The sequence below is a fragment of the Mobula birostris genome, chromosome 21 (assembly GCF_030028105.1).
Source record: "Mobula birostris isolate sMobBir1 chromosome 21, sMobBir1.hap1, whole genome shotgun sequence".
Taxonomy (NCBI): Eukaryota; Metazoa; Chordata; class Chondrichthyes; order Myliobatiformes; family Myliobatidae; genus Mobula; species Mobula birostris.
In genome coordinates, this window is record NC_092390.1 from 15,693,902 (window position 1) to 15,708,952 (window position 15,051).

Consider the following 15,051-nt stretch of genomic DNA (forward strand, 5'->3'; position numbering starts at 1 on the left):
CATAGAGCCATAGAGTCATAGTGTAATACAGCAGTCATAGAGCCATAGAGTCATAATGTAATACAGCACTCATAGAGTCACAGAGTCGTAGTGTAATACAGCAGTCATAGAGTCATAGTGTAATACAGCACTCATAGAGTCACAGAGTCATAGTGTAATACAGCACTCATAGAGTCATAGTGTAATACAGCAGTCATAGAGCCATAGAGTCATAGTGTAATACAGAGTTAATAGAGTTATAGTGTAATACAGCACTCATAGAGTCATAGTGTAATACAGCACTCATAGAGCCACAGAGTCATAGTGTAATACAGCAGTCATAGTTATAGTGTAATACAGCACTCATAGAGTCACAGAGTCATAGTGTAATACAGCACTCATAGAGCCATAGAGTCATAGTGTAATACAGCAGTCATAGAGCCATAGAGTCATAATGTAATACAGCACTCATAGAGTCACAGAGTCATAGTGTAATACAGCAGCCATAGAGTCATAGTGTAATACAGCAGTCAAAGAGTCACAGAGTCATAGTGTAATACAGCAGTCATAGAGTCATAGTGTAATACAGCAGCCATAGAGTCTAGTGTAATACAGCACTCATAGAGCCATAGAGTCATAGTGTAATACAGCAGTCATAGTGTAATACAGAGTTAATAGAGTCATAGTGTAATACAGCACTCATAGAGCCATAGAGTCATAGTGTAATACAGCAGTCATAGAGTCATAGTGTAATACAGCAGTCATAGAGCCATAGAGTCATAGTGTAATAGAGTCATAGTGTAATACAGCACTCATAGAGTCACAAAGTCATAGTGTAATACAGGAGTCATAGAGCCATAGAGTCATAGTGTAATACAGAGTTAATAGAGTCATAGTGTAATACAGCACTCATAGAGTCATAGTGTAATATAGCAGCCATAGAGTCATAGTGTAATACAGCACTCATAGAGACACAGAGTCATAGTATAATACAGCAGTCATAGAGTCATAGTGTAATACAGCAGTCATAGAGCCATAGAGTCATAATGTAATACAGCACTCATAGAGTCACAGTCATAGTGTAATACAGCAGCCATAGAGCCATAGAGTCATAGTGTAATACAGCACTCATAGAGTCATAGTGTAATACAGCAGTCATAGAGCCATAGAGTCATAGTGTAATACAGCACTCATAGTCACAGTCATAGTGTAATACAGCACTCAGAGAGTCATAGTGTAATACAGCAGTCATAGAGTCATAGTGTAATACAGCAGTCATAGAGTCACAGAGTCATAGAGTAATACAGCAGTCATAGTCATAGTGTAATACAGCAGGGGAACAGTCCTTTCAGCCCAACATGTCCATGCCAACCACAGCATCCCCAGTTGCCATGTTCATTCCATAACCTGCCAAGCCCACCCCTCCATGTACTGTCGAATTGCCTCTTAAATGTTGCAGTTGTACCCACCTCCACTACTTCCTCTGGCAGCTTATTCCAGGTATTCACTGCCCTCTGTGCAATGAAGTTACCTCTCACATCTCTGTTAAATCTCTCCCCTCTTGTCCTGTATCTGTGCCCTCTAGTGTTTGACTCCCCAATCAGAGAAAAAACAGTGATGCTCCACTGTATCCACACTCCTCATGATAAACTTCTATCAAGTCACCTCTCAATTTCCTACGCTCCAGGGAATAAAGATCCAGCATAGCCAGCCTCCCCCTGTAAATCAGGCCCTCTAGTGCAGACAGCACCATCATAATTCTCTTCTACACCCTCTCCAGCTTGACAATGTCTTTCCTGTAACAGGATGACCAAAACTGTAAACAAAACTCCAAGTGCATTGTCACTTACACAACTGCAACGTGATGCCCCCTCTCCTGAACTCAGTGCCCTGACTGATGAAGGCCAGCATGCTGAATGCCTTCTTAACCCCCATGTGTATTTATTCATTGGCATGAGGTGACCATTGCTGGTGACGCCAGCATTTACTACCCATCCCTAACTGCCCTGAGAAGGCGACGGGTGAGCCGCCTTCTCAAACTGCTGCAGTCCTTCTGACGAAGGTGCTCCCGCAGTGCTGACGGGGAGGGAGATCATAAGACCATAAGACAAAGGAGCAGAAGTCGGCCATTCGGCCCATCAAGTCTGCTCCGCCATTTTATCATGAACCGATCCATTCTCCCATTTAGTCCCACTCCCCCACCTTCTCACCATAACCTTTGATGACCTGGCTACTCAGATACCTATCAATCTCTGCCTTAAATACACCCAATGACTTGGCCTCCACTGCTGCCTGTGGCAACAAATTCTATAGATTCACCACCAGGGTATTGAGCCAATGACAATGAAGAAGCAGCAATGTATTTCCAAGTCAGGATGGTGTGTGACTGGGAAAGATGGTGGCATTCATAAACAATAAAACATAGAACAGTTCAGCCCTGTACGAGTCCTTTGGCCCACCATATTGTGCTACCTTGTCCACGATCAATCTAACTCCTCCTTCTGCCCTCCATTTGCAACGCACACAAAATGCTGGAGGGGCTCCGCAGGTCAGCAGGCATCAATGGAAAAGAGTAAACGGTCGACATTTCTGGCTGAGTCCCTTCATCAGGCCCTCCAATTTTTCTTTCGTCCATGAGCCTACCTATGAGTCTCTGAAATGTCCCTGACAATTTGCCTCTACCTCCACCCCAGGCGGCGCCTTCCACACACTCTCCACTCTCTGTGAAAAAGCGTCTCCTAAACGTTCTTCCACTCACTTTGAACAGATCTTCTCTGGTGTCGGCCATTGCCCCCCTCCCCCCGGGCGAAAAGCACCCTGTCTGTGCACGGGGTGGCACAGCAGCATAGCGGTTAGTGCCAGCAATCACCGATCGCGGTCCAATCCCCGCCACCGTCTGGGAGGAGTCTGTACATTTTCCCCGTGACCACACGGGTTTCCTCCGGGAGCTCCAGTTTCCTCCCACATTCCCAAGGCGTGCGGGCTGGGGTGAGTAAGTTGTGGGTTTGCTCTGTCGGCACCGGAAGTGTGGTGGATGGAACTTGTCCCAGTACATCCCCGGACTGTGGTGGCCAGGCACTTCACCGTGTGTTTCAAAATTTGATGTATATGTGACAAATAACGCTGATCTTTCATCTCTCACGTTCCCACGAGCCCGCTTGCTTTGCCCTGCTTGGAGGTCAATGGTGCAAACACTGGACGGGCTGGGCAAGGATGAGCTGTACAACTTGCAGACGGGGCACACTGCTGCACCCAGTTGCGCCGGTGGTGGAGGGAGGGAGCGTTTAGGGTGGGGAGGTATTGGGATGACGATCAAGCAGGCTGCTTTGTCCTGTTTTCTGTTGACCTTTCTGAAGCCTGGGGTAATTGCATTTATTAGCAAGTCTACTAAAGTAGGCAAACACCTACTAAATACTCATACTATGAAGTTATACAGCAGGGAAACAGGTCCTTCGGCCCATCTCATAAATGCTGACCACAGTATATTGCTGACATATCCCCATTTGCCCGCGTTTGGCCCAAATCTCAAACCTTTCCTATTCACGATATCCTTTAAACGTTCTAATTTTTTATGGAGGGGGGCTGCCGCAGTAGCGTAACTGTTGCAGACATCCCATCCTGCAAAAACTCATTTCAGGGAGGTAGCACCATCAATTTGCGGGAGACTCCCGGGAGAGGTGGGATGTCTGCAATAGAGTAGCTCCTTAGCAGCTGGCCAGCTAGTTTAAATAACGTTGGCTATGCTAATGAACAGATGACACCTGTTAAACTCACCTCAACACGTCTTTTACAGTCTTAACCCACCATGGGCAATAGAAAAGTCGCTGTTGCAAACAGTGCAGCGAGCAGCACTGTCATTATTTTGACCCCTATTAGGCAGGGGTACGCTTTAGGGTAGTCTGGGGTGACGTACGTTTTATATTTTTTCTGGAACACTCTGCAATGGCGCGCTCTCACTCTCGCTCCCGCTTGCTTTCTCTCTCGTGCGCGTGCTCTCTCTCGTGGTCGCTCTCGCTTGCCTTCGCTCTCACTCGCGCGCTCTCGCCCGCTCTCTCACTCGCTCTCTCGCGCGCGCGCACTCTCTCTCGCTCTCTCTCGCGCGCACGCGCTCTCTCTCGCTTTTCTCTCGCTCGCTCTCAAAAAAATTGATTTCCGTGACATTGTATATAATTTCCGGGCATCAGGGAGCCAATATTAATATGCGGGAGACTCCCGGAAGTTCCAGGAGAGGTGGGATGTCTGCTGTTGGCGGGACACCATTACAGTGCCGGTGGCCCGGGTTCAATTCTGCTGCTGTCTGTACGGAGAGTCTACGTTCTCTCCATGACCATGTGGGTTTCCTCCGGGTGCTCTGGTTTCCTCCCACAGTCCAAAGACGCACTGGTTAGCAGGTTAATTGGTCACATGGGTGGAATTGGGCCGGAAAGACCTGTTACCATGCTGTATCTCTAAATTAAAAAAATTAAATATTAAACCCACCTCTGCCACTTCCTCGAGCAATTCACTCCATATACCCACCACCATTACATACCATTCTATATACTTACCCCTCTGGTTCCCTTTATATCTTTTCCCTCTAACTTTAAACCTATACCCTCTAGTTGTAAACACCCCTGCCCTGAGAAAAAGACTGTTTACTCTATCTCTCACGATTTTATGAACTGTAAGTTTGTTGGTCAGCATCTCCTACCATCCAGGGCAAGTTCTCCGGTCTACAGTACAAGTACTGAACATCTATGAACATCTGTAAAGAAATCCCCAGCAAAGACACCGGGCTTCTGTCAGAGTAAGTTTATTACCAAACTACATATATGTCACCATATGCTACCCTGAGACTCATTTTATTGCAGGCATTCACAGTAGAACAAAGTAAGGGAATAGAACCAATGAAAAACTGCATGTAAACAAAGACAAACAACCAATGTGCAAAAGAAAACAAATTGTGCAAACACACAAAGAAAAACAAATAATAAATACATAAATAATATTGAGGAGACGAATTGCTTAGTCCTTGAAAGAGAGTCCATAAATTGTGGAGTTTGTTCAGTTCCACAACCTATGAACTCGCTTTCAAGGAAGGCAACCGAGCTGTGATTGTATACTGACAGGCGTGTAACCTTGGCAACGCCATCCATCATTACAGCAATTACAGTCTTGGAGGAATGCAGTCCAATAAACAAACATTAAACATAAGTACACAGGCAAACTCTTATTCTAAAAGGGTCTAATTAACCCCACACAGATTACAACTTCCAGCTGGGAGGTTTGATTTCTAAGTTCTAAGGTGCTGCTGCACGATTGGCAAGAGAGGAAAACAGGAGGGTGGAGAGAGGGGATTCGACAGGAAACTCCAAAAGAATCACAGCGTAGGGGTTAGCACGACACTTTACCGTACAGACGACCGCGTGGGTTTCTGCCAGGTGCCCCGGTTTCTTCCCACAGTCCAAGGACATACTGGTTAGTAGATGAACTACTCATTGTAAATTATCCTATGATTAGGCGAGGATTAAATTGGGGGATTGCTGGGTGGCGTGGTTTGAAACTTCCACTCAGTAGCTCACTAAATAACTAAATGGGTTCTTCTGAAGGAACTCAGTGGGCCAAGTGGAACCATCAACGGTTCAGGTCAAAGCCCTGTAGCAGAGCAAGGAAGCAGCAACAAGGTGGAGGATTGGCAATGATCTTGTAGAATGGTGCAGCAGGAATGAGGGGGTGAGTGGCCTTCTCCAGCTTTTATTTCTTATGTCGGGTGGGAGGAGGAATTACTAACAGTTTGGCTGTGAGATCCAAGGGAAACCAAAACCATGTTCAACCCAAGTAAAAGGTCAGGGTCCCTCAGCAGAACTCAACTGCATACCGCATCTCGTCAACTCATGACCCCTGGGTAAAAGATTAAAATGGATTAATAACAATGTTTTTGGCATTTCCCTAGAAGTCATCAGGAAGCGCATTCCCCTCAGCAACTAAAGATCCCACAGTTGAACTTTTAAAGACAACTTTTATTTTTTGCACGTACGTTGAAACAGACAGTGAAACGCATCGTTTGTGTCAACGACCAACACATTCTGAGGCTGTGTTGGGGCAGCCCATAAGTATTGCCAGGCTTCTGGCGCCAACAAAGCATGTCCACAACCCACTAACCCTAACCCGTATGTCTTTGGAATGTGGGAGGAAACCAGAGCACCCGGAGGAAACAGAGGGTCATGGGGAGAACGTGTAAATTCACTCCAGGCAGAGGAGGGAACCGAATCCCCATCACTGGCGTAAAAGATTATGCCAACTGCAATGTTAACATTAAACCAAAACATTTCCAGCTCTCCTCTCCCACCTCCCAAGGCTGAGGAGGTGCTTAAGTGTCAACGACTGTTACTGGGGGCCTGGAGTCCCTGATTTTCTCCTACCTCACCCACCAATACTTGTGGGTTAGAAGACAACGCATTGGCACCGTTACCGAGGCTGCTCTTTACTCCTCACACATTTTTATTTAGTTTTATTTATTCCAAGACAGCATGGTATCAGGCCCTGCCGACCCAACGAGCCCATATCACTCAGTTACACCCCTGTGACCAATTAACCTCGTAACCCATATGTCTTTGGGATGTGGGAGGAAATCTACAGGGATAAAACATTCCAACCCTTGCAGACAGCGGCGGGACTGAATCCGGGTCTCTGGCGCTGTAAGTAGCAATACACTAACTGCTACACTACATGAATTTAAATCTTCCAGCTGCTATCATGAACTCCACCATGGACAGTCCCAAGCTCGGGCTGTGAAAGAGGGAGTGTCGAGTACGGGGAGAGCAACCCCATCCCGTAAAAACCCCAGAGCGACAGAAACACCAACAGAAACTCCAAAGACCTCATCCCTGGGAAAGGAAGGGTCTTCGATGGGCTACACCTTGAGAGACTGAAAGACTGGCCCAGGACAGAGGCCTTTAGTGATCCTCTGTCGACAGTCCATGCCCCAGTAGGGGCGACGGGCTTACGAAGAAGAGACACGAGAAAGTCTGCGGAGGTTGGAAATTCAAAGGACCACACACAAATTGCTGGAAGAGCTCATTCAGTCAGGCAGCATCCGTGGAAAAGAGTAAACAGTCGACATTTCGGACGGTGACCCTTCATCAGGACAGGAGAAAAAAAGGAGAGAAGTCAGAGTAAGAAGGTGGGAGGAGGGGAAGATGAAGTACAAGGTAGTAGGTGATAGCTGAGACCGGTGGGGGCGGGGGGTAAAGTAAAGAGCTAGGAGGTTGATTGGTGAAAGAGATACAGGGCTGGAGAAGGGGGAACCTAATAGGAGAGGGTAGAAGACCATGGAAGAAAGGGGAGGAGGAGGAGCACCAGAGGGAGGTAATGGGCAGGTAAGAAGATAAGGCAAGAGAGGGAAATGGGAATGGGGATTGGTGAAGCGGGTGGGGGGGGCAATTACCAGAAGTTTGAGAAATCGATTTTCACTCTCCTGATTTTAAATTGTCCAACTGCTATGGTGGGATTTGAACTTGTGTCAAAGCAAAGAGACCAGGGTCCTGGAATCTCATTCAGCAATATAGTGTTACTTACAGCCGTGGATCTATATAAATTGCCAAGGAGAGGAGAACAACAGTCCTTGGCGAGGTGGAGCCTGGGTTGATGGCTGTATGGGCTGGAACCACTGAGGCCTTGGCATTTGGACATGCTTAGACTCGGTTGCTCAATGACAAACACTGGAAAGAATGAGGGCGAGGTCAGAACTCACTAGCCCTGATGAGAGAGGACAGATTTGTCGTCTGAACCTCAGCACAGTGCTCCACGCTTGTAAGCCCGTCATTTAGATTCCACACATTAACGCCGGAGTAGGCAGTGGGGAGCCGCATTCAGATTCAAATTCAGATTAAGGTTCATATTTACTTATCACATGTACATCAGACACACAGTGAGACGTGTTATTTGTGTTCACAACCCAAGGTGTGCTGGGGGCGGCCCGCAAGAGTCACCACACTCGCTCCAGCGCTAGCAGAGCGTGGCCGCAGCATTCAGCAGATCAACACCAGCAGTGTCATCAACAAGACAACAAAAAGAAAATCAAGTCCCTTCCCCACCCTTCCACACACACACTCACACACACACACCACACACACACACCACACACACACACTCACACACACATACACACATACACCACACACACACACACACACACTCACACACACACACACACACTCACACACACACATACACACACTCACACTCACACACACACATACACACACACACACACACACACACATACACACACACATACACCACACACTCACACACACACATACACACACACACATACACACACACACACACATACACACACACACTCACACTCACACACACACATACACACACACACACACACACACATACACACACACATACACCACACACACACTCACACACACACACACACACATATACACACACACGCTCACACACACACATACACACTCACACACACACCCACACTCACACACACACATACACACACACACACACACACACACACACACACACACACACACACACACACCTCCAGCCCCAGGACAGATTGTCTCTGGGCCTCCAACCTACAGTCCCCAGCCCAGAGTCACTGGGCCTCCAGTCCTCAAACCACTGCAGCCCTTTTGGTGAAGGTGCTCCCACAGCACTGTTGGGGTGATAGTTTCAGGATTTGGACTCAGTGGCAACGAGTAGTGGATAGTCAACAGACTGATATGGGACTGGGGTCACAGAGACCAGATCGGGGAAGGATGGCTGGTTACTTTCACTATAGAACATACAACAGTACAGCACAGGAACAGGCTTTCAACCCACAATACTATACTGAACTAATTAAACCTACATTAAATGCCAAAACTAGTCCCTACTGCCTACACAATATCCGTATCCCTCCATTCTCTGCACATTCATGTGCCCATCTAAGAGCCTCTATTGTATCTGCCTCCACCACCACCTCTGGCATCGTCGCTCTCTGAGTAAACAATTTCCCTCTGCTACTTAAAACACGTTCTCTAGTATTAGATATTTCAACCATGAGAAAAACAGATGCCTTTCATAATCTTAAAAGCTTCTACCAGGTCTTCCCTCAGCTTTCTCCACTCCAGAGAAAATAACCCAAGTCTGTCCAGCCTCCCCTTTTAGCCCGTGCCCTCTAATCCGGCAGCATCTCAGTGAACCTCTTCTGCTCTCTCCACATCCATCCTGTGATGAAGCGACCAGAACTGAATGCAATACTCCGCATGTTGGCGATCCAGAGTTTTATAAAACTGGAAAGTAACTTCCTGATTGTTGAACCCAAAGCCTCGACAAATAAGGGCAAGAAAGCCACCAGCCTCAGTGATTAGCTTAGTCAGGGATTGAATTTCTGGTTAATGAGTTCAGCTGACATGGTGGGACTAGAGTTCTACATTCTGTAATCAGATCATTCCTGATTTTTGGTCAATGATGGGGCAGGATAGAGGGGCTGAATAGAAGATAGAACATGGAAGAGTACAGGCCCTTCAGCCCACAATGTTGTGCTGACATTTTAACCCACCCCACGATCAATCTAACCCTTTGTCCTACAAAACCCTCCATTTTCCTTTCATCTGTGTACCTATCTAAGAGTTTCTTAAATTTCCCTAACATGTCTGCCTCTACCACCACCCCAGACAGAACGTTCCACACACCCAACCGCTCTTGGTAGAAAAATCTCAACTCTGACATCCCGAGTATCACTCTCCAATCAGTTTAAAATCACAGCCCCACGTATGAGCCATTTCTGCCCAGGGAAGAATTCACAGAAGGTCTGCTTTGTCAATCCCTCTTACCATTTTGCACAGCTCCATCAAGCCACCCCTCATCCTCCTTCACTCCAAAGAGAAGAGTGCAAATGGGCTGTCAGGGACTCAGGGGGCTGAAGGGCTGCTGTCTCTACCTTCATACCCTGGTACGTACCAGTGACTGTGCCCTTCCTCTCTGCCATCACCTCCACGAGGGCACAAGAACATTGGAGGCCGAATGGCATTTATGTCTGCATGGGAGCAGGAGACCATTCAATCCACTGAGCAACACTGCCTCTTCAAGAGATGTCGGGGGCAGCTTTTTCACCCAAAGGGCGGTGCAAATTTGGAACGTGCTGCTGGAAATATTGTTAGGGGTGGAGATCATATTAAAGGTGTTTAAAAGCCATCTAGAGGTTTAGAGAAGCTTAGAGACCTGTGGACCAAACGTGAGCAGATAGGACATGCTCACTGAGCAACACAGTGAGCATAGGTGAACATAGAACATAGAACAGTACAGGCCCTTCAGCCCACATTGTTGTGCTAACCCATTAATCTACTCTAAGATCAATCTTACTCTTCCCTCCTATATAGCTCTCCATTTTTCTATCACCCATACATCTAACTGAGAGTCTCTTAGATGTTCCTCATGTACCTGCTTCTACCATTTTCAACCTGGGAAAAAGTCTTGGCTATCCACTCAATCTATGCCTTTTATCTCAGTCTCCTCTCACTGTCTCAGAACATAGAACTTCAAACTTTACAGCACAGTACAGGCTATTCAGCCCACAATATTACTGCTCTAGGATCAATCTAATCCTTCCCTTCCGCATAGCCCACCATATTTCTTTCATCCACACGCCTGTCTAAGAGAACGTCTTGCCCCTAGTTCTCATCTACCTCTCCTGTTGAATGAAGTCTGCTTGCACGGCCGAGTCCTGTGGAGCGGCATTGAAAGTGGCGGTTAGTCCAACACTTCCTACCACAACACTGAGGTTATCCTCAGCGATCCCAACGTGTTATTTGCTTCAGAAATAAACGGATGGTAACTGCTGGCAGCATGTGTCTACACATATGGATGACGAACCATCCCTGTAGCAATATAGAACGGGTACAACAAGGTCATGAGGGGTTTCAGATGGAGTGCCCACCCACCACCCCTCAATGAGACCATAAGACATGAGAGCAGAATAGGCCATTTGGCCTATCAAATCTGCTCTGCCGTTCTATCACAGCTGATTTATTATCCCTCTCAACCCCATTCTCCTGCCTTCTCCCTGTAACCTTTGATGCCTTGACTATTCAAGAACCAATCAACCTCTGCTTTAAATATACCCAATGACTTGGCCTCCAGCTGTCTGTGGAAATGAATTCCACACATTCACCACCGCCTGGCTAAAGAAATACCTCCTCATCTCTGTTCTAAAGGGACATCCTTCTATCCTGAGGCTGTGTCCTCTGGTTCCATTCTAAGCCTCCCCCTCCCCATTGGAATAGACCCCAATAACCATATAACAATTACAGCACGGAAACAAGCCATCTCGGCCCTTCTAGTCCATGCCGAATGCTTACTCTCACCTAGTCCCACCGACCTGCACTCAGCCCATAACCCTCCATTCCTTTCCTGTCCATATAGCTATCCAATTTAACTTTAAATGACAATATCAAACCTGCCTCTACCACTTCTGCTGGAAGCTCGTTCCACACAGCTACCACTCTCTGAGTAAGGAAGTTCCCCCTTGTGTTACCCCTAAACTTTTGCCCCCTAACTCTCAGCTCATGTCCTCTTGTTTGAATCTCCCCTACTCTCAATGGAAAAAGCCTATCCATGGCAACTCTATCTATCCCCCTCATAATTTTAAATACCTCTATCAAGTCCCCCCTCAACCTTCTACGCAATAGACACTTATACCAACACAGAAGGTGAACATTCAGCCCATTCTAACCATGCTATCTCTTGGGAGTGGGCTGTAATCTCATCAGTCCCTTTTTCCTCCTCCTTATCCCCCAGATCCCTACAACTTACTCTCCCTCACACATCCATCATTATCCCTCACTCGAGGAACTTCACGGTGGTCTGTTTACTGGCCTTCGAGCAGTGAAAACCACATACGAAGTTCGCAGTGAATGACTGGGCCCTGCAGAGTGTTTCAGAACACAGGGATCTGGGAGTACGAGTACATGGTTCCCAGAAAGCGGAGTCACGGGGCAGTGAAGAAAGCCTTAAGTCAGGGCACTGAGTACAGGAGCTGGGGCGTTACGTTGCAGTTGTGTTCAGTTCTGGTCGCCTCATTATAGAAGGACGTGGAAGCTTTAGCGAGGGTGCAGAGGAGATTTACCAGGATGCTACCTGGATTAGAGAGCGTGTCTTATGAGGAGAGGTTGAGCGAGCTAGGGTTTTTTCTCTTTGGAGTGAAGGAGGATCAAAGGTGACTTGATAGAGGTGTAAGAGGCATAGCCATTTTCCCATGGCGGAAGTAGCTTGCATAAAGGGACCTAGTTTGAAGGTGTTTGGAGGAAAGTATGGGGGGATGTCAGAAGTATTTTTTTCTTACACGGAGAGTGGTAGGTGCATGGAACACACTGCAAGAAGTGGAGTTGTTGGCACAACTTCGTGGGCCGAAGGACCTGTACTATGCTGTACTGTCCTATGTCCTATGTTTTGGCACGAGACCACACTGGACAGAGGGAGCCACAGTGTGGGAAGGGGCGAGACCACAGAGGGGTTTGGCAGCAAGATTGTGGATTGTAAATCCCAGTTCTGCACACTTCTGCGTGCTGTCTACCACTGACCTTGTCCCAGACGGGCTCCCGGAAGTGCCTCCCGGGCACTGCCGTATCCCAGCTCGCGGCACACCACGCTGGCAGTCACTAGGTTCCAACGATCATCGCAGATGGTCCCCCATTTGCCGTTCTTCAGGACTTCCACCCTGCCCTCGCCGGTCTGAGCTCCTCCCCTTAACCTCACCAGGGGTTGCTGGGGAGAGAAAAATGAAGCACATTTTGTCCAAGGCACTGGAGTTATACAGCATAGAAACAGGCCCTTTGGCCCAACCCATCCATACTAAACCGGGTGACTTCCTGAGCTTATCCCTTTTGCCCACATTTGGTTCATAGCCCTCTAAACCAGGGGTTCCCAACCATTTTTATGCCATGAACCCCTACCATTAAGCCCTTGTTGTTCCTCTCCGCACCCTGTGGTACATCAGGTGGCAACCTTGCCATTTCTTTAGCATTTGGTCTGTCAGGCTGAGTTGCTAGCTCGACGCTCAGCCCAGCATGGATGGAGAGCGTGCAAGGGGCCAGCCAGATTCGAACCGGGGATTCGAACGCACCTCGAAGTCCGGAGCGGATGCCAGCGTACCACCGGCCGGTACACCATTAACCCCTGAACCTCTCCAACCCACCAATCTGACCAAATGTCTTTCAGATGTCATTAGTGTCCCTGCCTCTACCACTTCCCCTGGCAGCTCATTCCATGCACCCCTCACCATGAAAACGATGCCCCTCAAATCTCACTACAATCTTTCCCTTCTCACCTTAAACCAGTGCCTCTAGCTTTAGGCTGCTGTTCTTTGGCGTAAAAGGCTGTGACCATTTTCACCTTATCTCTGTCCCACAGGATTTTACAAACCTCTGTATGGTCAAAGGTACAGTCCTGGTTTAACCTAGTGTATCACATCGTCATGCCAACCACCAGACATTCCAAGTTGGCATCAAACTCAACAAGGCCATAAATACATCTAAACTGGACGTGGTATGATAGAATCAAGGAACCATATACTGAACTGGGCCTTTTGTCCAATGCGTCCATTCACATTGATCCAGCCCAAAGTTATCCATGTCTAGATAAGTAGGTGCTCGTCTAGACACTTTCTATCTGCTTCCACCATTCTCTCTGTCAGTGTGTACCTCTCTCTGGGAGAAACAAGTCCCCCGTCAGATTCCCTCTGAATCTCTTCTCCCTCACCTTAAATCTGCGTCCTCTAGATTTATTCATCGCTGATAAAGGGAAATGTTTCCTGCTGCCTACCCTTATGATTTCATATTTCTCAATCATGTCGCCTCTTAACTTCCTCTGCTCCCATGCTCTCCAGTCTCTCCTCATTACTGAAGCAGATTACTTAATGAGGGGCAAAGTTGAAAAGTAAAGAGTTATATTGAACTTGGAACAGACCTCCGTCAAACCACTCTTGGAGCTTTGGGTATTGTCCTGGTCACCATATCATAGGAGGAATGGCTATCTGGAGAGATTGCAGAGAAGGTTTACAATGATGATCGCGGAAATGCAAGGACTGTGTGTGCTGTGAGAGAGGATAAACAATCTGGAAGGCTGAGAGGTTTGTAAAGTGCTGAACGGTTTATTATGGAGATTGAAGAAACTCTTAGACAGGCTCAAGGATGATGGAAAAATGGACGGCTATGTGGGAGGGAGGGCCTGTGCTCTGCTGTAATGTTCCATGTTCTTGGTTTTAGGTTCTGAGAAGAAAGGTTGCAAGAAGGAGAAAGTGAGAGAGAATGATAGAGAAAGGAAGTCAGAGGGAGGGAAAGATAGTGGGAGAGAGAAAGAGTCAAGAAACAGAGAGAACACAGGAGACAGATACTGAGAGAGACAGAGAGAGAGAAACAAAGGAAGTTGGAGACAGAATCAAAGAGTCGGGGAGAAAGAAAGTCAGAGAGATGAGGAAAGTAGGAGTGAGAGAATGAAACATAGAAACATGGAAAACCTACAGCACAATACAGGCCCTTCGGCCCGTAATGCTGGGGCAAGCATGTCCTTACCTTAGAAATTACCTAGGGTTATCACAGTCCTCTAGTTTCCTGAGCTCCACGTACCCGTCCAGGAGACTCTTAAAAAACCCTATCGTATCCAAAGAGAGAGGAGAACAGAGAAAGAGAATCAGAGAGAGAGCCAGAGACACACAGAAACAGAGTGTGAGTCAGAGACAGAAGGAGAACTGGGTTTTGAAGCGGGTTTGATACGTGTTTCAGGAATGGTCAGCTTGCTGGCTGCTGGTGTGGCGGGGATAGACTGATTCCGAGAATCTGGTCCTGTGTGGGAGTGGATCAACTCAGCAGTCATGCAGAGAAGGTGCAGGAATTCAGGATGTGTCTATCCCACCACTTTCACACAGGGCCTTAAAGGGACAGTCAAACACATTCACACAGCACAGAAACCGGCCTTTTAGCCCAACTCATCCAACCTATGCCCCATGATTGTATGCTTCACCCCCCCAGGCTCCTACACTCTGAGGAATAAAGTCCTAGCCTGCCCAAACGTTCCCTA

The 15,051-nt window shown here is 47.4% G+C and overlaps 1 protein-coding gene across 1 annotated transcript in view; it reads right to left on the bottom strand.

Moving 5' to 3' along the window:
- Positions 1 to 15,051, bottom strand: part of LOC140185614 (lysyl oxidase homolog 4-like) — a 120,895-nt gene that overhangs the window by 40,427 nt on the left and 65,417 nt on the right. Inside the window, exon 7 of the mRNA XM_072239026.1 lies at positions 12,558 to 12,741. Coding sequence (XP_072095127.1) covers positions 12,558 to 12,741 — 184 coding nt within the window. The remainder of the gene's footprint in view (positions 1 to 12,557; positions 12,742 to 15,051) is intronic.